Raw genomic sequence first — 27,919 nt, 5'->3', positions numbered from 1 at the left:
TCACAGACATCTAACTATAGTGATAACCTTCATCTGGGACAGAGTGTAGGATTTTGCTTAGATGTGGTATTTCACAGCAGGTCAGCTGAGTCACAAAGAAGTTCTATATGACATTGTCTCTGGTGGGCTCTACATTTCTCATTCTAATGAATTTGCTTTCGATGACTGACAAGTTTGTGACTTGTCTATATTTTTCTGCTGCGCTTATGACCAGCCATATTCTGGCAGGTCTCACCGCTTCTTTGGGGTAAGATCCTGCCTTGAGAAGACACATACCTGTGTTTCCTTGGTTTGTTTAAGCGTAAGAGATTGGTGCTTCAGGCAGAAACTGCTAATAAACTTAGCAGCTCTGGGTCTGTGCATTGGCAGTCCACCTATTTGGATTCTGCCCAGCTGGCTACCCAAATTTATGTCCAATTCTTTGCCATTTATTAGATCAGAAGGTTCTTCATATGTGTAGGGAAAAATAAGAGTTCCTTGGAAGAGATTTTATTACTGTAGCCTGAAATTCAAGTCCCTCATCTGTAGAAGAGAGGTTTTATCCCTTTTCCCACTGATTTTTATAATTTCCTGCAAATATTTGTTAGATAATGAATGTAAAATTTTCAGTATAAACTACTGTCACCAGGACGGGAAAGCAGTGTTTAAATCCATGCTGAAAAGTTGGGTTTATTAATTCCTTGGTATGTTTTATAATCCCTTGTATGTTTTATAATGGATTCATTGCTATTACATTTTTTGTGAATTATGTGTAAGATACTTAGTGGTATGCTCCTAAATTTTCTGGGTTTATATTTAAAACATTTTAGAAGTTATTAATATGTTCTAAACCACAACAACATTTGGACTTTGGTTGCACCAACCAAGAGTTATTTTGATAACCTGAAAATTAAAAATTGAGTTGGTTTAGGGTCATAGTAGAAAATCCCCTTTCCCCTGCATCTGCTGAGCTGGAAAATTGGTTATTCACACAGCTGCGATGCAGAGACATTTCTTCCCCAGCAGCTACTTGAGTTGCTGCTTTTGGGGAGGTTTTAGAGGGAGTTCTTTTCCTTTTGAAGCTTTCAGAAGTCAGAGTGGAGGAGCAGGTGCTGTTTGCGAGTGCCAGTGATGCAGGCAGAAAGATTGCTGGCATCCTGCTGAGACCTTTCAGAACTTTAATGGGTTGAGTCACAGTCAGAATGTCTGCCGTATACTTTCTAACCCATGTAGTTGTTGTATAGGAGGCTGCCTACTCATCCTTCCGCCAATTCACAAAGTCTCCTCATGCCTACCTACTCATTCTAGCCTGATCAGATATGAGTAGTCCAACATATAATTTCAGCATTTTCTGAAATAAAACTGAGCTTGATTTCTGCCATGCCATTTTTTTCCCCCAGAAATGATAGGAAAAGGATGTGATTTATTTCTGTTCTGCTAAAGGTAGAGAAAAAAAGTGAGCTTTGTTATATGAGCCTTCCTGGTGTCTTGTGAAGGAATGCAGTTTTCCATATGAGACCCAATTGCCTAAGCTCAGTGGTTCCCAGCTTCGTAACGTGTTCTTGTCTTCACCTTTCTCTGCCAGTCTTATCATTCTTTGTTCTTACTTCCACTCAGGTATCTGACCATTTTTCTGCCTGCCTTTTGTTTTTTCCCCAAACGTCACTCAACGTCTCTGTCATGACAGCACACCAAGAAGCTGTGTGGTTTTGCTCTGAGGGCCTCTGTCATTGATGGCAGAATCGAGGTGGATCTTCTACGGTAAAGAGGCAAACACCTGGAGTGACTGGTTGCAGCATAAACACAGAGCGAAGTTAGTACTGAGGGAGGGAGAGAATTGTAAGGGGGTCATGGCACCCTCTGCACAGCCCTGTGTGGTATGAGCTGTGGGATATATATGACAGTGTTACAGTCCTGAATATGTTCCGATCACTTCTCGCCTTTCCTACATTGCACACCTAAACTTTCCCACATATATGGAAGCTGTTGGCTAAATCAGGTCCTGATCCAAAGGGCCCAGAAGTTGTTGCAAGTCTCTAGGTATTGCCTTTAGAAGGTTTTGAATCATACCATGAGTTGCAGCAGTAGCATAGAAAGGTTTGGCTGGTTTTTGTGAAACAAAAAAAAAAGTATCTCTGCAAAGCTGAGATGTGTATACATGGGGAGAGAAGGCGGCTAGCTATGGAGCCTTACAGGTGTTCCTATTTACCCTGTGCTGGGAACTTTTGTGATTGGTACTCCAGCTGCCAGTCTCATTGATGTGCAATAAAGGTCGATGCCTTTCTAATATATCCACACCAGAGTAATGTAGGATCTGTTCCACATTATGAAAGAAAGGAAAAATAAAAAACTTGCAATATTCTGCAGGTACTGCCATTTCCTGCCTTCCACCTCTGCCAGAGGTGAGCAAGGAGAGGACTGCGGGGAAAGCATTGCCTTCTTACTTTTGTGTGGGGCATAGAGGGAGAAGGAATTACCTGGCTGGTAGTTTTCAAACTGGACCAGGCAACACTGAAATACTCCCCCACTTCCTACGCCTGTGGGAAGTGAAAAGCGCATCCTGGTGCTGCTTCTGAAGATGACGTGGCAGCTGGTCCTTCTCCTCTTGTGTTTTGCCACCATGCTCTACAGTGATTTGGTTGATTCTGCATGGAGTGGCAAAGAAAGGGGCAAGATCTATAATATCTCAAGACGAACCACTGTGTGTTTCACTTTTGATGGAAAACAAAGACAAATACAATCATGTTTCATGTGAAGGTGTTTGTGTGAGAAACAAAATTTATTGCGAGGTGAGCAGCTGCGGAACCATCCAAATTTAGCTTTGGCACTAGATTTGTTTTTTAAAAGGGGGAAGAAAACACTCCGTAATTTTCAAGAAGAAAACCCACTACTGGAAATTTTAAGCCATCGTTGTTAGAAGTGGTTTATGGCTGTAGAGTCAAGCACTAGCTTATATATTACCATGACAGTTTGAGTTCACCCCCTTACCTATATGTTGTTGTATAATGAGATAATCAGATGCTTTTCTTTTGCCTCCTGCACTGTATGACTGTGTCACTGTTTCCTGACTGCCTTGCCATAGTGGGCTCCATGCCTTCTGTCGGTAGTTCTCCCTGGGAGCAGCAGGTTACAGTGCACTTCCTCATGTGATGTGCTAGTTAGTCCCCAGGGGCTTATTCATAGTTGTGCCTGACAAAGCACCTATCAGACTCTCAGTGTCCGATCCTTAAAGTCCTGTAACTAGATGTCCCTTAAAGAAGGCACTGCTTTGCATGTGTGTTTCTCATGTCAGTGGCTCCTTTCTTCTTCTTTTTTAGTACCTTTAGTAGGTCTCAGCTTTTCTCTCAAATCTTGGCTTAAATTGTAATTCTAGTGCCTTCCTGAGGCACGCAGACATAACTGTTGCTTTATTTTGGTTTTGCCATAAGGAATCTCTGTGATGCCTCAGGAATGTGAATGAAGGCTGAGATAAGGGAGGGCGGAAGCATGGGAAATTGAAAATAAAATAATGTAGATACAAAAGACAGATTAGAGGGTATGGTGCTGAGTGAGGGATCATGGAAGAACACTGATGCTGAAGTTGAGGCAGATGACAAGCTGCCTTAGGAAGAAAGCAAAATTGGTGAAGAGGATGAATGGAAACTGAGTCTGTCTGCAGTAAAGTCCCTTATCCTTCTCGGGAAACGTATCCTTAGGACTTGCTTCCTAGAGTTCCTTAATGCATCTGAATGAAAAGGGAATGGTGAAGCCTGCCTCATGTGATAAGGAGTCTTAGGAAAAGCAGCATCAAGAAAAGGAAGAGAATCCCTGCTGTAATATTTTTGGGTATTAAAATGCTGCTGGACTTTTCATTTTGGGTCTGAGGAGGTTTTTACCTTCTTCACTAGCTAGCTTTCTGAACCTGTTGATACTAATACACAGCAGACTGCTAGAGAACTTGTTCTCTATTAATGCCAGGATCATTTTAGATAGTACTACAAAATGGGTCTGGGGAAATGCTCCTTTTTAATAGTGCGGTAATGCTTGTTGAACTGTCTGCTGAGGGATTTATTGTAAGTATTGATGCAGCTATACTGAGTCTTGCCCTTCGCTTTTGTATTTATTTCCTCATCACAATGAATCTCAATTCCATTGCCAGGCTCTCAGGTTGGTTCAGGAACCTGAGGATTACATCTGCAGTTGCTGTGGGCAGTATACTTTGAGCGAATTTCGTATTTAATGTGAGAGATTAAAGGATCAGCTAAGTCAATATTCCTTCCCAGTGAAGGAGGAATATTTCTATCTGGTGGTTTCATCCTCCTGGATTTTGAGGAAGAAGCTCTTGGATACACTTGTCTTCAAAACTTTGCCTTTTGTCAGTCTAACTCTTAGTTGCAGGTATAAGCTTCATTATTGAAGCTGATGCAGATTTTTAAGCCGGTGGTAGTCAAATGTAGAAAATTCTTCATGTAGTGCATTGCCTCCCTGAGAATCTCTTTTGTGCTCCTGAGGTAGTGATGGGCGTGAAGTTAGAAAATCTTTTGATTTTGGTTGTTTGGGTTTTCTTCTCCTACTGGAGATTTTGCATTCTTCTTCTGTGATCTTGGCATGACACTTGAATTTATTTTATTTTGTTGTCCATGCCATTAGTAGATATGTTGTAAAGGCAGGTGAGCTTGTCTTGGGTAATGCTGAGCACCACTGTTTGTAACACAAGAGGAAGTAAAAAAGATTTTCCAGTTAAAGAACATGTTAGGTTGTTGTTTTTAAGGAGGAACACTGTTTTCTGTATCTAAGTGCTTTGTTGGACGATTGGACGTTAGAGGGCTGCCGCCTTCTTGAAAAGACTTTTCACTTCAGAGGAAACAGGGTACTTCAGGCAATTCATATGGCTAACTACCAGAAGAAATTCAGCTCTCAGCAGCTGCTGACCAACACTGCTCAAAATGTCTACCTTGGGGAACATGATCAACCCTTCATTTCTGTTTCTGATCACTGGTTGGTTTTGTTTGGTAATTGGGAATGTTTCTCTTCCACTTACAGCAGGAATTTGTAAATAAGATAAGAGAAATATACGTAGTAGGTAACTTAAAAATAACAAAAACTGCACTGATCTGAATTCCAGTACAATACTGTCAAATTCCCATGCCTTAATAGGCTACAGAGTTTCATCTGTAGAAATGTCAAGATAATGGATTATACTGGTTTCCTAAAAATTTCACCTCCTTGCATTTTTAAAAACATTTTTATACATGTTCCTTTCTGCTCTTCTGCTAGTCAATTCATCTCATTTTTCTTGTGATACCATTTTGTCCTCATTCTATGCTTCTCTCACTTTCTCTTTTTTCCTTCCTTTTCCTGAGCTGCAGTTGTTTTCTTTTGTTTTAAGAACGATTTGCTTTAAAAAAAATCAACTCTCTCCCCTGTCTTGCTCATTAATGTCTTTCATCACTCAAACTTTTCTGGCTGTCCTCCCTTAGTAATTTTCTTTCCCTTTTGTCTTCTTTCTCTTGAGGATTTTTTGCTGTTCCCTAAAGAAGGAAAAAATGTTGAGTGTTACACATCATGGTGGTTTTCTGCTTTGCTTCATGGTAATGGATACTATTGATCAAAGGAACAGAGGATGAGACAAGGATCTGCAGCATTTAGTACCCCTGCACTGTGTAGCTTTACAGTACAAAACTGTGAGCTGCTTTTGGTTTTTGTCTGTGTAACATCTAGTGTATTAGAAGCTACATTTCCATGTTGGACCTTCCCAATTCTGTAGCTTTGCAAGGACTAAAGAAAGGAAAAACTGGCAGAAGTAGATTCCCAGTTATCGAAGTAAAGGGCAGCCAGGCAAACCAGAATCAAGGTAGGACTGAAGGAAGATGGAATGTGAGCTGGCAGTGGTGCCCAGGTGGCCGAGAAGGCCAACAGCATCCTGGCCTGTATCAGAAACAGTGTGGCCAGCAGGACCAGGGCAGTGATTGTCCCCCTGCACTCAGCATGGGTGAGGCCACACCTGGAACCCTGTCTTCAGTTTTGGGCCCCTCGCTACAAGAGGGACGTTGAGGTGCTGCAGCGTGTCCAGAGACGGGCAACGCGGCTGGGGAAGGGTCTGGAGCTCAGGTCTGATGAGGGGTGGCTGAGGGCACTGGGGTGGTTCAGCCTGGAGAGGAGGAGGCTCAGGGGGGACCTTGTTGCTCTCTACAGCTGCCTGAGGGGAGCCTGTAGGCGGGGAAGGGGTGGGGTGGGTGTGTGTGTGTGTGTGTGTGTGTTGTTTCGGTCTCTGCTCCCGGGTAACAAGGGACAGGACAAGAGGAAAAGCCCTCAGGCTGTGCCAGGGGAGATTTGGATTTGATATTAGGAAAAATTTCTTCACTGAAAGGGGGTCCAGCACTGGAACAGTGTGCCCAGTAGATGTGCCACTTAAGGACATGGTTTAGTGGTGGACTTGGCAGTATTAGGTTTACAGTTGGACTTGATCTTAAAGGTCTTTTCTAACCTAAATGATTTTATTTTCCTGTGGTGCCAATTGGTCTTCTGCAATGTCCATGGTTTCTGACTTTAAATATTTGTATTCTCCAAGCATAATTTAACCACCATACCTACCAATTCTGAAATGTCTGGTGGATCTGCAACTCACTGCAGATTTGTGAGAGGGAAGAGGAGGAAGATAATAGGGTACAGCCACTTGGTGAGCATTAATGATAGACCCCCATTTGAATGAAGGTTGTGTGGGCTTCACAACTTCCTCACTACTTTCCTTTCCTTGGTAAGATAACTGTTGTGGTAGAACCATGAATCAAGCCAGCAGTATGCTCTGCAGAAGTACAGGAGTGTCTTCTGTCTAGAGCTGTGTTATGTTTCTGTCCCTGCTATTGTTTTCACCAATTTATGAAGTAAACGTGTCTGTTCCCTGCTTATTTCTCCTCTGTAACCAGAGTGATAAAGGAAATAACATTAAAATCATGCCCTTATCAGCTATATTTAGAGCATTTTACTTTGGAACAGGATATGAGTTGCAAAGTCGTGAAAAGAATATTACAAATATAATAATGAATGTTGTAAATCTGTTGCCAAGACTAGGAATGATTTCGCTTTGGGTATTTATAAGAACCTCTTTTGTTTCTTTTTTCTTTTTTTTTTTTTTAATTTCCCTTTTTACTGTTGCTGTTTCTTACAGAGGATCGTATCTGTCAAATATGCCTATAGATATTTAGATGTAGTAAAGGGCCTTCCATCTTCCTTTCTTACAGAAATATAGCATGTCAACTCTGCCTTATTTTGCACAGCAAATGCTAAATGATGATGCTTGTAGAGACTGTGTCTGAGGATCATTTCAAGGCTGCTTTACATATTGATTACTCAAATTGCCATTTAATTTGCTGTATAGCAATACACAGTGCCTTAACTATTTCTCTGGCATTCTTATTGATTGCTGTAATTCTGCCTTACATTATATGCATATACGGTGTCACCATTAAATATTTATGTGCTCATGAAATGTTAATATGTCGGGTTAATGTGAAACTCAACAAAATGCATTTGCCAGAAGCAAGAAGGAATGCTGATCTGAGTGCTTCCCTTCCCTTCCCCCCTACCCTTTCATTTTGCCTCTCCGTTGATTTTATTACCAGTGTTTCTCTGCTGTATCTAAATCTGTGTCAAAGCAGGCCCCTGCTCCAATGTGCAGGTTTTATAGAATCGTAGAATCATTTAGGTTGGAAAAGACCTTTCAGATATTTTATTATGTGAGAGATAAAACACAATAATAATAAAACAAGAGAAGTGATCTCAGGAAGGTGTTGAGACACAGCTTTACGTTGCACTCGTGTGTGTGTAACTCTATCATCGCTCCTGCATTTGGGCATGGAAACGTAGCACTACCCTCCATGAAAGAGACTGAAGCAGGATGACTCATCCAGGATGCAAAGTCATATTCACATGTTCCTTGAACAGTGGCTGCAGCAACGTAAAACAAAAAAATGCAGGGGTGTTTCTTTGATTTGGTACAGCTGTTATCCAGAGATGACATGGAACAATTAGATGTAATCTAAACCAAAACTTTTAGAAGGAAAAGTAACTCCTCTTGGTAGCCTGGTGAAACATGATTCTGACACTGTCCTGTTGGAAAAGCCCAGTAAAAATTTGTAAAGGTCAAATATTTATCATATCCCTAATGACTTTCTAAGCTTCTGTGGGAAGTCTAGGTGATTTAAGAAAACCACCAGCGCCACTGGAAAATGAAACAAAGTAATTATCCACTCTCACAACACAGACAGCATCCATCCTTCTGCATCTTTTTACCTGGTGATGGGTTGGGAGCAGGGTATCAGCTAGAGGCTGCCCTTTGTACAGTAGGACTAAAATCGATGCTTGGTGAAGAGGCTTTGGCATGATATGTGAAGCATGTAACTTTCCTACTTGCTTTTGGGTTTTCTTTCTTCTCTCACTTTTACCTGTAACTGCTTCACATTGAAGGCTGCTGCACATAAAAGAACATGAAACAATCACAAATAAGATCTGGGGAGGGAGGGAAGGGGGCTTTTGCTGGCATCCAGCATTGCATCGGTCCTCTCCTCCAACTGTCTAAAACCTATCCTGGTTTTGGGTGAAGTTCCAGCCTTGGTGCCTTTTGCAAAGCTTTCTTTGCTGCCAAAATTGAAAGATTTAAAACAAAGAAACAAAACCAAACCCACAACCAACAAAAAAGCCAAACAAGCAAAAAACCAATGAAGATGGCAGCGAAGGAGACAGGAGGAATGCAAAGCAGAGAGCAATGTCTAAACACCTGTTTGTGAAGAGTATTTAGAGAGCCTCTGACGTTCTCTGGTGCTTGGCAAAATCTCGTACCTTTGAAATTAATTTTCTTCCTCTGTCCCTCATCCCCAGGCTATGCAGCAGCTGTTTAGGATGTGTTTTCTTTCTTTTTTTTTTTTAATGTGCAAAGTTTGTTACTGCAGAGACAACTCTTACTGTGAATCTGTTTTGACCATTTCTTTTTTTTTTTACCAACCCCTTTTTTGCTCTCTCTTCAGGTTGACAGCTTCGGTGAAATCTATAGTATTTTTATAACTCATTTTTTCATCTACATTGAAATCTCTTGTGTAGTTGTAGTGCCAGGGAAAACTTTATGCGAACTGTATCTGATATAGCAGAACTTAATGGGTGTAAAAACATGCAAGGAATTCTTTTCTCCCATTTATTTTGCAGTGTCACTGAACAGAGAATACAAAGGCTCTCCTTGCATTGGTTTTGCGGCATTCATAGACTTGATGCAAGGGTGATAGTTCCCTGAAATGTTTTGCACAAAAGCACAAATTTCATCCATAACAGAGAAAATACACACATTTTCTTCCTTTGTGGACTTCAGTTTGATTTTTGACACATGGACCTTTTTGGAGCCTGAATCCAGCTATGCTATTTCTTTCCCACTGGGTTTTTTATAGTTATTTCTATCTGTGCTCATGTCTATAAATCTTTACAACTAATGTCCTTTAACTGGCAAATTTGAAATGAAATTATTTCTTTCTCTTTGGCTTCTACTGCAGTTTCTCCACGCCAGGCGTGGGACAGAACAGCTATGTTGCATAGGAACGGCAAAGCTTCCTAGTTGGCTATAGAGCAGCACTGCTTCTGTGTTCCTGACTGCCTCAGACACAGGTCATTTAGCTCAGGGGAGGGCTAAGGTTTAGGAAAAGAGAGCCTCTGCATACAGTTTCCTAAATTCAGCCTGGTATATCTTGCAAATGTTTAATGTGGAGGATAGTACTTGAACTTACGAGTTCTTCACACTGATTATTTTCTACTTTGATTCCTCCTTCAGATTGTCCTGGAGAACAGCAGTCGAGAAGACAAGCATGAGTGCCCATTTGGCCGAAGCAGCATTGAGCTGACAAAGATGCTGTGTGAAATACTGAAAGTAGGAGAGCTACGTAAGTTGACCTGTTTGTTTGACCTCTAAGCACCATGGAGTAAGTTCAGTGATACCTAAAGTTTATTTCAATGCAAGAATTTTCTTCTGAGAATAGTTTCTCAATATGGTTACGCATTGAACACTGGCACTCAAAATGACTGCCTATTTTTCTGTGTCTCTTTACTAGTTTGTGGGCATACCAGGGATGAGGGTGGAGCAGCAGAAATGGGCACCTGGTCTTTGAATCTCTTCTATATGAAACAGGGCAGTTGCATCGTTTATAGAGGGGTCAGTTCACTTCCCATCAGGTGATTTGATATAGGAGACTTCATGGTCTTACCATTCCATGGGCTTGTCCATAGGTTGTCTTACATGAGTCATTCTTTGTGGGATTGCTCATCTAAACTGACATATCCTGTTTCCTCTTAAATATCTAAAGCGCTATCTAAATACCAGATGATATATGTATCATTTACTCTTAACAGTGTGATATGAAATATTGTATTTTGATACAGAGTAAACAAGCTGTCTTTGGCTTTGATTACAGTCCCTTGATGAATCGTTAGATGCTATCAAACAGAAGAGCATGTCTGTATCTTCATTAGTCTAGAGTGTTGGTGTTTAACTCGTATCAATACATGTAAACTTCAGTTACCCATCAGTAATGTTTTGGATCCAGCTGCAGTCTGTTTTGGCAAGCACTACCGCAAGCTTCATTTATTTGTTGCACAAGCAGGGGGCACAATGGAGTTGCTTTGTTTCCTTCAGTGACGTTTTCTTTCTTTTGAATTTTTTCCCTGAGAAAGATTTGGGTTTTGTTTTTTTTTTTTAATCTTTACACCCAAATCCATGAAATGTAATAAGAGAAAAGCAATGCAAAAGGCAGCAAGAAAGCCCACAGGTATCATTGATACTTTTTCCTGCTAGCTTTGAAACAGACATCAAAAGCTCTGTTTTAAAAGTATGATTTGGCTGTTAATACATCTGAAGCCTTTAAATGCAACGTCTTGAGAGAATTTACTGACCAAAGGAAAAATCTGTGACTGTGCAACGGGTCAGGGTAAAACCTGTGCCTTGCTTGCAGCTTCCAAATTGACAGTCCATATTTGACAGACCCAGATAAAAGATGTGATGTTTACTTTTGAATACCATCCTAAGTAAACCAGAGTTATTAAGGTGCACATTCACTATGTCTATAAATAAAAGGTTTAGCGACTATTTTAGATGTATGGCAATGGTGATGTGTTGTGTAAGGTTCAGACTGTAGCAGACATGTCTCCCTTAAAATAACCTTACTGCTGCAGTGGAGGTGTCTTAATGCCAAATCACGCATGATAGGTCTGTCCGAATTTTTCTGCCAGTAAATGTAGAAGGGACGTGCCATCTTAACAAAGCTGTAAGTCTATTTAAGTGCTAAAAATCAATTTTTTTTTTACAAATGCACAAAAAAATATCTAAAATCCAAAGTACAGCTTTGCACGTGGCATTCTTGTGTATGTCCCATCACTCCACGGGACTCGCATGGCAATTTGCTGCTAAGAAGAATGATTGAGCTAGAGGTTAGAGGTTAGCAAGGTGTCTCACTTCGTTACTGTGTCATAAGAAATCATTCAAGAAATAAACCTCTCTTGCCACAGACTTGTATGTTGTCCACACACAGGAGGCTGTTAGTATGTAGATGATTTGCTGTGTATGGTACTGTTCTGATTACTTCTAACTTCTGCAGATACCTCTTTTCATGTTTTAACTTTTTTATTACTTGGTTTTAAAGCGGAGACTGTGAATAAAATAACAGGATTTGGGGTGGGGGCTCAGTTACCATATGAATAAAACATGAAAGGAAAGCTATTTTGGCTACCCAAGTTTTTAGAAAGAAAATGAATTGTCATGTTTTTATTTGTTTGGTTTGGGGATTTATTTTTTTTTTTTAGTTGGAGTATGTCTATGGTTTGGAAGTGTGGGATTAGAAAGAAAACTGAAGAATTCCTCAAGGATAGCTCTGGCTAAGGGATGTTACCCATTAACGCTCTGTAGCCACTTGCTTTGGCATTGCTGAAGCTGCAAGTCTCTGGGATGCTAGGTGTGCCGGTTTGCAGCAGGCTCCCATGGTTTCATGGGTGTGTGACATTATATGAAGAAGATTTGATGCTGAGAAGTGCACTGGTGCTTCTGTTGATAGAAACCAGATGTAGCACGACTGACTTTCTGTAAAGTCATGCTAATCTACACCCACAGAGCATCTGTCTCTGGATGTGGCAATAAGATTGCATTGTAGCTTATATTCACAGGGGACAGAGCTAAGGTTACCTCTAACTCATCTCTTGATGATTCACCTGTTCACCAGTATGTTTCCTTAATGGTTTTGTTTATGTGGAAATCTAATTGTCGTTTTAAAATGCTGTAATAAAATACGCCTTTAAAATAATGTACAGAAAACAGATTTCTTGAAAATGGCTGTCGCAGATGCGCATCTTAAATGACCTGTGATCAGCCGTGTGTTTTGTTCAGAAGTGCAAACTAGAACTGACAACTTAGGAAAATGTACGTTCAGGTTCATTCTTCACTTAAAAATAAATATTGCATTGCTGAATAGGATTGGATGGTTTAAAAATCAGTAGTTACGGTTTAGGGCAAAGGTGTCCCTGGTACTTTGTATGTGACAGGTTTCAAAATATGTATTTAGGCTGCCAGTGTTTCTTTAGACATTCAAAACTTGTCATTATTGCATTGAACGTAGAACTTTTTTCTTACAGTTTCTGAATTGTATCATTTAAAAGCCACAATAAGTGACCTTTTGCTCATGAAATATTCAGCAGTAGAAACTTTCTTGAAGTGCAGAGTAGATAAAAGCTGCTAGACTGTCCATTATTTATGAAGAACACTTTAATGCTGATTATATTCCCCTTGCTCCACTGTATTAAATACCTTCAGGCAACAAGAAGATGTTTTACCATTTCTTTTTGGTCCTTTCAAGCAGCATTCATCCCAGCAAGGGCTTGCAATAAAGTGTTAAAGGCATGCCACCACTTCTGCTTTTGTATTTCCCCAGATCCAAGTGCTGAGCTTCTTAATTCTTTGGCTTTGGTTCCAAAATGGTCATGACTTGGAAATTCATCTCTTCTTCAGCAAAGCATTTGAAGTGTATGTTTAAATCTTGTGTAAGTAAAGAAAGCTCCAGTGCAAGCTGTGAGTTGAGCATATGGTAACTGCTTTACAGAGGTGGGCATGCAGAGCAGAGGAGCTAAAACTTAAGAGGAAGGTTGGTGCAGTGTTTAAGTAACATGGAAGTTAGAATAAAACATGTCTATAAGCCCCTTCAATGAAATCTCTGAATCAGAAAAGAGTGGGATATTTGACTATACATCTTTTAATCATGTGCTACTGTTGCTGTTAAAAAGGCATTGAAGAGAACGGCTTTACTGAGTACTTGCCAAGGCACTCATCTTGCACAAAACCTAATAATTCTGATTTCTTCAGTAATAGCTGCCTTTGTATATCTTGGCTAACAAGATGATTTGCTTTTCATCCTCTGTGTCTTGGAGCTGTTACCCACTGGTCAATCCTTCTCCCCCTGTAGGGTAAGGCACTTTGACACTCCACGTGCCTGTAACATTGACAAATTTGTAAAGATCAGAAAAGATCAGGCCATTCCTATTTCCTCTAGTAGCGATGAAAGCTGATGTATCCTTAATCTTCCCTCAAGTTTCAGTGCATGACATATACGCTCAGGGGAGAAGGAACGTCCATGTTAACAGACTTCTGGCTTTGCTGGGAGGCAGTAACGTTGCAGATAAATATAAAAATTAAAAACAAGATCCAAAAATCCTTCCAGAACTGAAGTTAGTAAATTTAATGGGAGATTTTGAGTTCATTAAAACCTAGGGTTTGTCATAAGTAAGAATCTGAACTCGGAGTTCTGCGTAAATAGCCTTAATCCCCTGCGATCTGTGCCTGTAATGCCCAGTTCTCTGTACCTCTGCTCAGCATGTGACACCATTCCTATCCTCAAAACCCCTTCAAAGTCTCATTCCTGGTGGAAATTGGTACTTGGCAGCGTTACCTGGGTTATGCAGAACTGGTACAGCTTCTCAGGCTTGTTTCCTTATTTCCATACAGTTTCAACTGAAACTGTTTAGTGTTGAAGCTGGTGAAGAGGTTTGTAGAGGAACGATAAACTAATGTTGTGTGCACTGAGGAAAGGCAGTGCTGCCAATGGAGCAGTAGTTTGAAGATGTTCATAAGATAGTATCATTGCATGCCTGAAGTTATTCTATAGTTAAGGCATATTTTTCTTGACATCTTTTTTAGTGTATTGTTGATCAGGACACAGATGTTCAACTGTCAATGTTCATATTTGATTGTTTTGATGGGTGATGTTTAGGGACTTTTGCAAAAACTGCACTCAGGTTTTATGACAGGCCACAGGGGTATATGCCACATGTCAGATATATGGATTGTCCTAAAGGTTCTGTCAGATAAACAACTTCTTCACTGGGTTTTCTTGCTTTTCTGTTGTGGGGAATTTAATTGTCATGTGGTTTTGTTAGACTTAATTAATTTACAGGACATTTTTTCCATGGCAGAGAAGATCTAAATGCCAAGGTATTGTAATGCCCTTGATGCTGTTTGTACATGTTCTTGCTATAGATTTCTCGTTGCAATAATTTCCCAGGTTGCAGAATTTAAGTGGTCTAGAAATTCTTACATTATTGTCCCTTTATCAAATAGAACATGCTGGACATTAGAAGGTATACAGTGATATTCGTGGCTGTGCCCACTGAGATGAAGATAATCAAATCTCATGCTTCAAGGAGTAAGCTCATTGCTGCAAGGGTCAGGAAGCACTTTTTCATCTTTGCACAATTTTTCCTCTGCATTGCACAATCCATAGCGTGCAGTGTAGCTTGTTTCTGTTGGTCTTTCCCTGAAAGCATATCGGTCACTGCAGGATCAGCATTCCAGACCTGAGGGCTCGCCTGGTTTGACTTTATTTTTGCTACAGCAAATCCATTATTTTTTGTAACTGAATGTCATATTTCAAATTTTTTTCCCCTTACTTGAAAGCTAATTGCCTTTTCACCCTCCTCTTCCCCCTCCTCCTCTTAAATTTAAATAGAATAAAGCCCCAGAATTAGTAAATAAAATTATATAATAGAATTTTTACTGTTTTCACATTTCTACTTTCAATCTGATTTTCTGAATCAAATCTGGCTGTTACTCTGCTATGCCATCAAATTTGCCAAAGCTATAGCTTCCAGTAATCACAGGAAATCAAGATGGAGACCGAAGCATTTTAAGAGTCGGGAAATGTTTGTTAGGAAGTTGAAAAACTTTTCTGGCCAAAAAGGTGTTTAGTGAAAGGTAGGAATTTTCTGTTTTGTCCTGAACTTTCACCCTAGATTTAGAATTTACTAAAATAAGTGAAATGCTAACCTCTTTTGTCTTAGTTTTTTACTGCATTCATTCTTACATATCCAATTTTTAATCCTCTTGCCCAAACCATCACCACATCAGATAACAACCAGTCGCAGCAAAAATTAAGCAAATCTTGAGTGAAAGCTAGAAGATAAGCAGCATTTGAGAACAACTTCAGTAGCAGTGAAGAGGGGGGAAAAAAGAGCTAAATTAATCCATATTGGTCTGGATTTTTAAGGGTTCCTTTGGAAACATTGCTAGCAACTTAGCCATTCCTGACTATAGAGGCGTTTAAATATGCTTGTTCTTCTTGATGCAAAGCTAATAACTTGTGGAGTGGTCTGAATTGTACTTTTCTTTTATATGATAGCGGAATCTTATTTTGCCAGTCTCTCTCTGTTTGCTGGCACAGTCCTGCAGGAGAGGCAGAATGAAACTTTCTTTTTCTAGGGAGATACTAATTTCTGCGCAATTAACCTCTTGGTCTAAAACATCTCAATCACTTCATGCTTATTGTAAACTTGAAGTCTTTACAAAATATCAACTGTAATCTATGAGAATATGAGCAATGGAGCTGCAGAGACCTTTTGAACAAGATGTTTCATTTTTACCTCTGAGATTTTGGAATGTTACTTTCTACACATGGTATTGTGGGCTTCAAAGTTGGTACAGTGTTGGCTTCTGGATCAGTTAGCTAGACATCCTGGTCCGTCTAGTGTCCCTTTGTGTTTTTTCCTGTTGTCTATATGTCTGCTCTTTGATCTCCTTGAAGCAGGGATCATAACTTGTTTTGTATGTGTGAAGTGCTTAACCTTGTTGTGTACTGGGTGCAGGATTCTTTAGCTTCTTTATAATTACATTTTCTCAATTTTCTGTATTATTAATAATAAAAAGCATGGGTCTGTGTGTAGGAACTGAAAAAACACTTAGGGGCAAGAAAGAGATGTGGATGTAAGGGATTTTTTTAAGAAATTGATTAATGTATCCAAAAGACAACAAAGAGGTAACTTGATTAAGTGTGAAAAGCTCTTTCACCTGGTAATGAAAGGGATACCAAGAAGCAAGACCTGGAATTTAAAACCTGATAAATTCAAACTGGGAGTAAGGTATAGGCATTAGCTGTGAGGGTGCTGAACTAGGTAGGGAACTAGCAGAAAAGAAAGCTGAAGAATGATGAGAGGAGAAAAAAAAAAAATCTTGATTTCCTGTGATTACTGGAAGCTAGAGCTTTGGCAGATTTGATGGCGTAGCAGAATAACAGCTGGAACTTGTTTTAATGTAGTTACTGGAACCCAGTTCTAGGATTTTCTGATTTTTTTTATAGGGTATGATGGATGATGTAGTAACTTAAAAGTCTGGGCAGATGTGACACTAAACAAGAAATATTGATATATTTTGGATTATTGCCATAGGAATAAATTGCCATAGGTTAAAGTATTTGGATTATTGCCGTAGGAAAAAGAATGGATAAAATAAAATCTTCAAAATAACTCCCATTTTGAAATCTCTTCTAAGCTTGGAGAACTTTGTTAGCTGTTCATTCTGTGTGTTCCATGGCACTTCTTGGTTTCCCAAGAAGATGTAAATGAACACTGAAAAATACAACAGACTTCCCTCTGGCACTGTCAAGCACTGGAACAGGCTGCCAACAGGGAACTGGTGGAGTTGCCATCCCTGGAGGTACTTACAAGATGTGTAGACATGGTGCTTAGGGACATGATTTAGTGGTGGACTTGGCAGTGTTAGGTTTACAGTTGGTCTTAATGATCTTAAGGGTCTTTTCCAACCTGTATGATTCCATTTTGCTAATGGTGTCTGCCTTGAAGAAGGAAGTAGTAGGCAAAATCTTATAACACAATTTAGGCTTTTAAAGTTCACTTGCAAAGCTGCAAAAAGAAGGAGCTTCAGACAGCTGATACAGCCAGATGTTTGTTTCTGATTTGGAACAATTTCTGTATACTGTAACGGTTGGTCATTGTTCAGGGGCAGTTTATGCTGAGCAGATTGAAATGAAGAGAAGAATCATCTTGGAATCCGTTTTGAACCTCGTTATTTCACTTTGTGTTAATATTTTATAAATACAGATTTATTAAAAGTAGCCAAAGTCTCTTGTATTTTGCAGCAAGCTATGCTTCAAATCTGGAGGTAAGCCCTTACGGTTTCACTGCACTGTTGTGCAGCAGACTGGAAATTTTGCAGCTGCTCCTTTTAAAAAGAGGCATGTAGTTGCTCTAATGAATTGTACGCAGAACTGAACAATGTATAAAAGCCCAATGTGGTTTTAATGGCAATTTTCAGTGTATTTTAATGTTTCTTTGTATATTCCAGAAATGTTTGTGTTGGCAAAGCTAAAGGATTTTCAAGGGTGGAAGCAGGACATGTTGCAGGTGAAGAGGTGCACAGGAGGTTTTGGTGTCTGGAAAAGGCAGAATGATTTTGGGGTTTGAGGACAATTGCATTAGCAGGATATCTGCTGAAATGAGAACAGCATTAACTGCTAATTCCCGTGGTTCCCAAGACAAGGTTCTACTTGCAAAGGCTAGAAAATGCACAGTATTCTGGGAAACACACAGGTCCTTGCAAAGAATATCCCCTTCCTTGAGTGGCTGAATATCCTTGTAACAATCCCCTACCGAACTGGCTCTGAGGTAACGAATGTACTGCTAATTGTCCCAGGTTGTCCCTGCACATGAAGCTTCATGGATGCTTGCAAGGCACTGGAGGCACTGCTGGATTGCTATTGACTGTGTAGTCAGGTCCTCTGTCAGAAAGATTTACTTTCTGGATCTTTTTAATTTTGTTTATTCTAACTAAAATAGATAACTTTTTAAAAAAGTTTGAATCTGTAAAGGGAGCTTCTGATCTTTAAAAGTATTTAAAATTCAAATTGTCAGGCTTCTGAGGGAGATTGGGCAGAATGCCCTGATGCAGTACTAACCAGGGGTAAGGCAGGCATTGAGTACAGCTTAGTTACATTATCTGAAGCTTTTCTCTGGTTAACACATGCCGCTTCTCCAACCATGCACTGCACATTGTAAACACAGTTTGTATTTATTCAGGAAGCCAGGAGGGTTCCTTCTGTTGCTTGCTGGCCCAAACAGATGAATACAGGTGTTCTCAGAAAAAAACACCAAAGCAGGGAGACTGCCCTTTCAGCTTTACTTCTTTACTCTGCATGTGGCATTCTCTATCCCTGGATTAGCAGAAACTTTGCATAAATGTTGAAATGTCATGAAGGCATTTTTTGTGGCGGGCATATTTCTTTATGGCCTGGCCTGTTTTTTAGCGAGCGTAGCTAGACTTTCCATTTTGTTATTTCATGAGAGGTTTGAACGAAGATGGCCTTAGTTCTCAAGGGAAGAACTCTCACGTTTCTTTTCCTCAGTGGGTCAGGAGGTCCATAAGTGCTCTCAGGACACCTCTCAGAAACAGCAGTCTCCTGTAATTCCTGCTCACCGTTTTTTTGGACAAACTAGAGCTGCCCTCTTTGTATGCACTAGTTGTGTGCCTGTATATGCTGGTAAGTCATTAGAGGAATATAATTATATGCTGCCTACTCCAGGAGCCCAACGCAGTAGGCAGTTTATTAATAGGGAAACATGCATGCATGCACCCATACAGACACTTGGTCTTTGTTTTTGAAGCCAGGTTGTCATATGAATTTAGGCTCCCATAATTTTTTATTTTATGTGTTGGGGATATGAGAACAAAATGGAGCTCTCTATGAAGAATTATTGCATATGTAAATGCTTTCTGATGGAAGAGTTGTTAGCTGCCCCTAAACACCTCGTAATGTATTATGCCCATTCGGCACAGAGAACTGTGATTGTTCTGGATCTTTCCAAGTTGTTTTTAAAGCAAAAATGAATGACTCAGGTTAGAGATATCTCTATTTTTTCCCTTGAGTCTTGTTTGTTACTGAATTTTGTACACATACTTTATTCTTTTTCTTGCAGTTTCAAATGCTGTATAGTAACATACCTCTGGTCTCCAGCAGTTCTAGATTCCCACTCTTTCAGGACTAAGCACTCTGCTTATATTTCCTGGGCCTTTGTGTTTTATATGTGCACAGCTTGCTAAATTACTTGCTAAGAATCCCCCAGACTGGCTGGTGGCTCTCTTTTCTCCCCTAATTACCGCTACAGAGCATCAGTTTAATTATTCTATCAAGCCTCTAAGAAAGGACTTAAAACATCCATCAGCTCTATCCAGATTTGTTGTCTCTTGATATCAAAGACCCACTTGATGACAGACACTTAAAAAAACATAGCATAAATAATGTTAGCTATAGGCATGTATGCAGTGACTGATAAGGAGCTAAGGAAAAGTGTTGGACTCTTCATCTGAAGTAGATTAGAGAGACACAAAAAGTAATTGGTTGTTTGTCTACATATGAGTGTGAAAGAGCTTGTTGGTGTGACCTGACTCAAGCTTTTCGCAGTAAATTTTCTTCTCATAGGTAGTAACTCCTTTGGTTGGTTGATTGCTCTTCGGCTGGCTCTATTTAGTTTTTAAGTTTGTAACCTCTCAGCACAAAATACAGTTGGCATTTACATAGTAAAAATGTAAGTCAAGATCTCTCATAGTTTGTTCTTTGGACCTCTCCAGACACTGAATGAGAATTAAGCACTAAACTTACCAAAACAGAAAGCAAAGGAAATGGCCTTAAAACCATACATTTCACTTGTGTTCATCTTAACATTGAGAATATATTTTTTGTGTTTTATGTGTTCAGGTATCCATAGTTTTCGGTGTCTGGCATAGAGTACAATTTATTCATCCCCATCGGTGACAGAACATTGTTTAGCTGTACAGAATAGGACTGAACACAACAGAATTCAGCAGAGCTTTGTCACAGGGTGGAGCAGAGCTCATAGGACGAGATGCTGTCATTTTCCAAGTTCTAGGCTGCACAGTAATCTCAGTGAATAGCTTCATTGCTATTCATCTTGGGTTTTCAGAGTAGATGGCAAACCTCACCGAGATTTTACAGAGGTTTTAGGGTGTGTACCTAAGCATGAAAAGTTACCTTAAGTCTTAGATAGGCAAATAAAATTGGCTGAGCCATAACACAGGGGTGTCAATGCTAGTTATGCTGAAGGTAGGGATTGTCATCGAAACAGATGAAACCATTTTGGAAGAGCAAAAAATTATCAGAGCCACTGCCAATGAAAAGAGGCTGTAAAGAAGTGAATAGTTTTCCACAAAGAACAGGTTTGAGTATGTCTGTCTAGGCCCCAAATTTATTAGTCAATCAGGCTGCAATTACTTTTAATTTAGGTTTGTTTGGTTGTTTTGGGTTTTTTTATTGCTTTGCAATAGAGAAATGATTGTTGACCTGATGAAAACAAACCCAACCCCCAAAAAACAACCAACACCTCTTTTTGGATCATTTTAAAAAATCTTTCTCCAGACCTAACAGGTAAAAATGGAGAATGTCCAAACTTTTCCCCTTCTATTTTTTTAATAAAACATAAAGGATGGGATTTCAGAGGTGACAGTTTTGCATGTATAAAAGGTGTGCTTTGTGTGGAGCATGGTGCAAGCTGACCATTGTATAAAAGCATTAGAAGTCCTGAGGTTTATTTGTGAGGTATTAATGAGCTTTACATGTTTCTAAGCATGTCTTGGAATTCTTCTCTTCAGCTTTCAATAGTGGAGCCATCACCCACCCCTTCCATTTCCTTCCCTTTCTGTATAGTGAAGGGCAGTTCTAATAATTATTTCCTTGCATTTGAAAATTATACATTTTTGGTTTTGTGAATACCGAGCACTTCTCCAGGATTTTCAGTGCAGCTAGTCTAGAACTCAACCTGTTGTATTCTCTGGCTGGGCTTTGTGCGATGATGAGGTTCCATTTGATTTCACCCCACCCTCCTGGTTTTAAATAGCACACCATCATGTTTTAGGAACATTTGAGTTAAGTTTTCAATCTTTTCCCTAATATTTACATATTAATAAGTCATTGAAAAACATTATGTAAATTTTATATCGTGGTGAATATATTATCAAATCAAATGGCCTTTAAGGGTAATTGTAGAAAGCTACTATCAGCTAGGGAGATGAGATTTGACTGTATTTAACTTTTCCCATACAGTTAAGTACCAAAGACTTGGAACTGATATAGCCATTCTGGAAATGCCACTAAAATGTGGAGAGGAGGCATTGTTGGGCTTTTTGGTGTTTGTTTTGGTTTGGTTGTTGTTTTGGGGTTGCTTTTTTGTTTGGTTTAGGTTATTTAAATATTTATCTATTTATTTATTTATTTTCTGTGAAGTCACAGTTAGATTTTTAAAAATATTTTTCCTTAAAGGTCTGTTTTGTTTGCTCGAGTTGAGGACATAAAGCTATTCCTGTCTCTGCATCTACAACTTCAAAATATTTTTTGTATGTAAAAAGTGTTCTCCTTACCAGGCAATTGAGAGTAAGGGGAAGAGGTAGTGTCCTTCCATTTTAAAATTAGAAATGGACATCACAAGACTGACTTAAAAATCACTGTACCTCTCTTATTTGACCCTTTTTGCCATCTGCTTTTGAGATGGCTTTCTCTGCATCTATCAGAGTAAGCTTAAAAATAAACAGTGAAAGTACAATTCTTTTGGTCTCAGTACATGGAGTTTCAAGATTACACCAAATATGGTGTGACATGACAAAAACTTCGTTTGTTGGAAGTTCTGGATTAGGTAGATGGAGCACTAGGTAATGATGGATGCGTTAGGCTGAAATTTTCAAGGACTTCCATGAGATTGGGGATTTAAAATCTCATTGAATTTATACCCTTTAAACTTCCCAATTAGCTGCAGTAGTAGCAGCATCTTGCATTATTTAGCTTTGGAAAAGCTGAGCTGACCCTCAGACGAACAAATGTACGCATCATCTCAGCACACTGGAAGAGCTATTTCTGTCCCTGCTCACTGACAATGAACAAATAACCAAGCATTTCCATCATCAGCAGTTCCTTTCCTCCTCTTTTCCACCTCCAGATTCCAGGGGTGGGTGGTGACAGCTTGAAGTGATTAGATATATTTTCAGATACCTATTCATTTTGAAAATTAAAAAAAAAAAAAAAGGAAAAGAAAAAGTGTTTTTCCTTGTCAGTGCTAAATTACGAATTTTAAAATGTTTTTGTAGATCTTTTGGTAAAGCTGCCACAGTTATTTTCTTCTATTATTACCTCCAATTTAAGAATTCCTCTGCAGTGTGTGTGTGTGTTCCTTTTGTTTCCCCATTAAATGAATTTCTGCAAAATCCAACACTACTGTACAAGTATTAATGGAAAGCAAGTCTTCACATGCATGGACAGTCACACCACTAGTGGTATGCTTTAACTGGGGACTGGATTTCACTTAGTATGGCAGGCGTCAATATTCCCAAAATGCTTTGCCCAGAGCATTGACATAGAGGCAATTGTGAAGGCTGGAGAAGGCGCTTGATGTCACCCTTTGCAAGACGGTATGCACAGCATGCATACATACCCAAAATGTCCCGTTGCATAACAGCTAATTTACTCAGATACTAATTCTCGCTTCCCTGTGAAGTTCAAAGTTGCAGTAAACTTCCCCAGGATTTTTTCCCAGTTTATAAAACTCATGTTTATCCATTCACAAAAGAGATGCAGTGTCATATGATTTGCATAAGGAATTGAATTGCAGTGTATGTATCTTGAAGTATTTCTGATCCCAACATGGTTAAGCAAACCCTATGTATTATTTTTGAAGAATAAGATAAAAGAAACTCTAGAAAAAAAAAGTGCAACTTGTTCCTCATGGGAAGGCAGGAAAAAATTACTATGCCAGCTCATTCTCACTAGGTTAAGATGCCACAGTGGTATTTTTTTATATATATATATTTTTTTATACAACCTTTACATGTGGTATGGTGAGTTCATATACTCTGGTTGTAACAGGGTGTAGCAGGATGTAGGGTCAGTCTGTTTCTGCCTCCTTTGTGTCCAAATTCTCTTGACCTTCTCCCCCAGCAGACAGCTTTTTACACATGTGGCTGTAATAAGTTTTTGTAGCTAAATGTAAAGTTTGTACTCTATCGACTTCCACAACTTGCTGTAAGTAGCAAACAGTTGTGTGAAGATTTGCTGCCCTGCACGTTCTTACAGTATCAGTTTCACAGGAAAGACCACAAGTTAGCAAATGGGTTAAAAACTAGGTAATTAATCTACTTTTCTTCCAGATGAACTATAGATTAAGCAAAGATGATGTATGCAGTGAAGTTTTAAACACAGATGCTACCTGAGAAAAGGTATGTTACCAGTACATTTTGGAGCGTTTGTCTTTGTACTTAACTGAGCTGAGATGTGATCCCAGCTCGTCTCCAAGCTTTCTGTATGAGTCTAGCTTCCCTGTATCACCCTCTAGGTCTGATCCACAGAATACTGCCTGTCTAGCAACTGATAATCACATAGCTGTCAGGAGCCCCAAAAAGCATCAGAAGGCAGAAGAGGCCAGAACTGCATCCCACTGACTGTTCCAAGGAACCATAAAACTTACCACATCTGGTAAAACTCTTATTTTAAAAAACAACAAAAAAATTCTTCCTGGTATAGTTGTATTGGGAGAAATTAGCATGTTGAGCAAGCCTGTTTTATTTCCCTTTTATCAAACATTCATTTTGAAGGGTAGGCTTCTGTAAGTCATCTCATTAATGGCAGCCCATCTGCTCACATTTCTGCCAAGGTAGTCTAACTTGTGTGTGTTGTGTGTATGCATGCATGAACAAAGGTTTCCAGTTCTAGTCGTGTTGATTCCCTTTAGGCTTCAGGCAGGAGAAGAAAGATAAATGATTCAGCAAGAGGAGAGAAAGTTGCATGCACTTGAAAACTTGTCTGGAATGGTCTAACTACTTTCCCTCAAATAACAGCCATGTATGAATAATGAGAAATTTGCTCATTTAAGCTACAGTAAAGATGGTTCTTATTGGTCGTACCTGGGCCCTGATGTGAAGCAAAGCAAGATTTGTTTGTTGTGGCCTTATATATCACCAACTTTTTCACCCTATTTTCAAGTTGTGCCCTGCTTAGTATGGAGTGAAACTCTCTGTATAGAGTGTCTCAAAGAAATATTTATTCTGGTACCTTGAGTCTTGAAGTTTTCCCATTCAGACAGGCCACATTACAGGACCTGTTGTCTGTTGTGGCAGTGTCCATTTTATTGCAATGGAAAACTCCATCAGATATCTGAGGGAGGAAGTGTTCTCTCTCTCCTTGCACTCCTGTCTGAGAAATGAAAAGGATCATACAGCAATAGGACTTCTGTTTCCTGACTTCTGTTTTATTACTTAGACATTTCAGAGCTGATGTGAGCTATGATTTGAGAATTCCCAGGGGCAAGGCTGCAGCTTTTTCCCCTTTACCACCTGTGTTTCTCAAGTGCCACAGGCTTTTATTACAGCCTTATCAGAAATCTCAGGAGTGCCATTCACTCAGAAGAGATTGATGGTGTTTTGAATCTTGTGGTCTTAAGGATGTATATCCAGTCTTATTTTGGTGCATGTATAAAGAGCTGATTGTGTTTTTAAGATGGAGAAGAATCTGTTTACTGACAAACCTTTAATGCTGATGAGCAGCCTACTCACATTTCTCACAGATGTGTTATCTTTTTATTAAAACCTGTTTGATTTGTCATACATCAAACCTTGAATTTCTAAGGTCAGATCAAGGATGTGTTCATTGATATTACTGTGTTCTGGAGAGGAAAAAAACCAGAAAAATTATGGCATGTATGGATTCTACTTCTACAAAAAATGTAGATCTCTTCTGTCTCATTTGTGTTTGAGATGAGAAAGAGAGCTGTCGGTCCTGTTCTAGCTGATACATGTTCATATAGTGAATCCTGTTTCCAGCAGCTCTGCAGTGGGTTACACTAAGCTTACTTGAGAAGATTTCTTGAGAATGCTTGTAGGCTCATGCTGATTTATTAAACGATGTAGATTTGCCAGCTTGAGCTCGCAAATTCCATTCCACTAATGAAATTTAATTTTTCAGTGCATGACTTCTAATTGGTGGGTTTATAGCCTGCCGGGAATTGGCACTCGGCAGCAGGAGCCAGATGTTGTTGAGGCAGGTGTCGCAAAAGATTCTTTAAATTAAATCTTGGTGGTTGGGGGCCTGCTTCTAGTCCAGCTTTCACTGAATTGTGGCACATTTGAGAGAAGTGCAATGGAAGTTACAGTTGCCTAAACGTTCTTGTAATAAGTCCTATCATTTCCACCTTTCTGGAAGCTTTTAATGTTTGATATGAAATCTTTCAGGTTATTAATCAATGGAGGTTTGGGGTTTTTTTCTTAGGCCTTTTAGAGAGACCTTCCCTTAACACCATGTAACCCAGTTACCCCAGAGTAACTCGGGGCCAGGGCAGTTAACTCTCTCAGTGACCTGTGAATTGTTAGTGCCAAGAGAAATGAGGCCAGCTCTGGGTACAAAGCTGGCTAGGGTCATTTAAAGAACGCATAGCAGCTCCTGGAGAGTTTTGATGTTGTCATCATAAATGCTTGGGATTGGAGTTGTACATGTTACAGTATGGTGTTGGCATGGACCGTCTGGTTCCTTGGCTACAGAAGGCTCTGTTTCATGGTACGTGTGGATTGATGGCATGGAGTCACCATCCCAAGCAACTGGAGTCTGTGTCGTCCTTTCAGCTCTCATGTCAGTGGCTCTTTGAAGTGACCAGTAATGTTTCTTCACAACTGGTGTTTTTCTGGTGAATATCTATATTGTTTGAATGTGTTCAAGGTTTTCATTTACTTCCCAGTTAAAATCTGGATAATTTTTTGTGTGAAATTTTCTACTCTCATCCAGTCCTTTCTCTTAAGGTGAATAAATCAAGTTACCATAATCAGGACTGTATTGAGATAAATTAGTATAATAATGGTCATTGTTATTACTACTATAACATTATAAATGGCATTTTATATCATTACATTTCAAAGCTTCATTTAAGGTGAGTTCAGTATTGTTTCTGTGATCTTGTAGGTCACAGCTGACCATAATAGAGCTAATATTAACATCTAGGCAATAACCTCTTAACACAGCCAATATAGCTAAAGTCATCATGGATTACCTTGTTCCTAGACTTCATGGTGATGCACTGTGGAAAGAGGTCGTAGGTGCTTTTCTGTGCTCTTGGAAGCCTGGTTCTATTGCAGTATTGGCACAGAGGCATTGGTACTAAAATAAAAAGATATTGTGGACTTCCCTCCCTTTTACTGATTCTTAAAGGACAGTCAACACACAGGAATTGCACAGGGTTCCATCAGCAGAGTTTGTCTGTGCAAGTGCCCTGACTCTGCACCAGGCACCTTTTGGTGGGCTCTGCCACGCTTGGACCAGGTTTGAAAGGCACAATTGAGTTTGGGATGTGGAAGAAAACTGATGTAGAGACTAGATGTGGTGTTGATTAGAGGAGATGTGTCTTTTGTAACTAGAGCTAGAAGCAGCTCTCAGCACACAGAGCAGCTTGGCTCCCCAAGGGTCTCTGAGAATGGAGGCTTTGTGCAAAAGATTAGTGGGATGCATTGGGGATCCTATGTTAGATTTTTGCCTTGAATTAGGGACTTTTTTCTTTTCCCTCCCTCTTCCTTAAATAACAGAAGTCAAAGAAGAAAAATCATGTGCATAAATAACGTTGGGAAAACATTTAAGTAAGCAAAAGCCTACAAGATGGAGTTTAATAAATAATTATTTAAAGATAGGGTCATTTGGTGAGAGTAAATAACAGTCTTCTACCTGTGTGAATGAGCTATAGCACAGGTTGTTGAAAGAGGAAAAGAATCTCAAGCTCGTTTGGGGAGTTTGGTTTCTTTAAAGGCCCAGCAAGTTTCACAGCTGTGAGAAAGGATGGGTAAAATGTAAAAGGTCATGTTTTGCTCCTGTTTTTTTTTCTTTTCCCATGGGTTAGTGAAGCTCAGTGGTGTGATAAGAGGAAGATTTGGAAATAAAACTGTGAATTATTATGGAAATTATTTGTTTGGTTACACTTCGTAAGCATGTTTGGAATGCTATTTATTTCTTTGGAGACATCTTGCAAGGAAAAGAACTGAATAATGACTTGCTCTCTCTCTGTTTGGTGATACTACCTGAATAATTTACTTGAGTCTGCAACTGAAATGAGATGAAATAATTGCAAATACACTGCATTTTTAAAGGCAGGAAAGGAGGGAATTTTTTTTGTATGCTAAAAACTTTAGCTGGTTCATGCTTAATTTAATCTCTCTTTCTTATAGAGGTTGCTTTTTGTGATCCAAGAGCTATCCTAACTAGCTAGGGAAGGCAAATTCCATGAAGCTGCTGTGTTTGCGTTCTGGTATGAATGTGAAAAGCATCTCTTCTAATCTGCTCTGCTAAAAGAAACTTGAGAGCAGTGATTCAGTAAAGGCAGCTTTGCCTCATTGTCCAGCTGAGTTCAGGAGGACAGTTTCTTAAGCAAAAGCGAGATTAGAGTTCATTTTCCTAATTCAGTGCTAGCTTACATTTTTGAAAGTTGTAGGGGTTGTAAAACAGTTACCTACAGTATGCCAAATTTAGGCAAATTCCTGACACCTAAACCTTACGCACCTTCCAATTGCTTCATTAACCTGTATTCAGTATTATAACCTAAATAGAGCACAGAGGTTCTTAGGTTCTTTGAAAGGCCT

General features: G+C 39.5%; 1 protein-coding gene across 5 annotated transcripts in view; it reads left to right on the top strand.

The window, feature by feature from the left end:
* The window catches only part of ELMO1 (engulfment and cell motility 1), a 311,155-nt gene that overhangs the window by 150,774 nt on the left and 132,462 nt on the right, over positions 1 to 27,919 (top strand). For all 5 annotated transcript variants that reach the window (XM_037385186.1, XM_037385188.1, XM_037385185.1 and 2 more), the window contains one exon: positions 9,770 to 9,878. In XM_037385186.1, the coding sequence (XP_037241083.1) occupies positions 9,770 to 9,878 (109 nt within the window). The remainder of the gene's footprint in view (positions 1 to 9,769; positions 9,879 to 27,919) is intronic.

This window comes from Falco rusticolus, chromosome 4 (genome assembly GCF_015220075.1).
Source record: "Falco rusticolus isolate bFalRus1 chromosome 4, bFalRus1.pri, whole genome shotgun sequence".
NCBI lineage: Eukaryota > Metazoa > Chordata > Aves > Falconiformes > Falconidae > Falco > Falco rusticolus.
The sequence above is the reverse complement of the archived record's forward strand: the minus strand, read 5'-3'. Positions and strand labels throughout refer to the sequence as shown.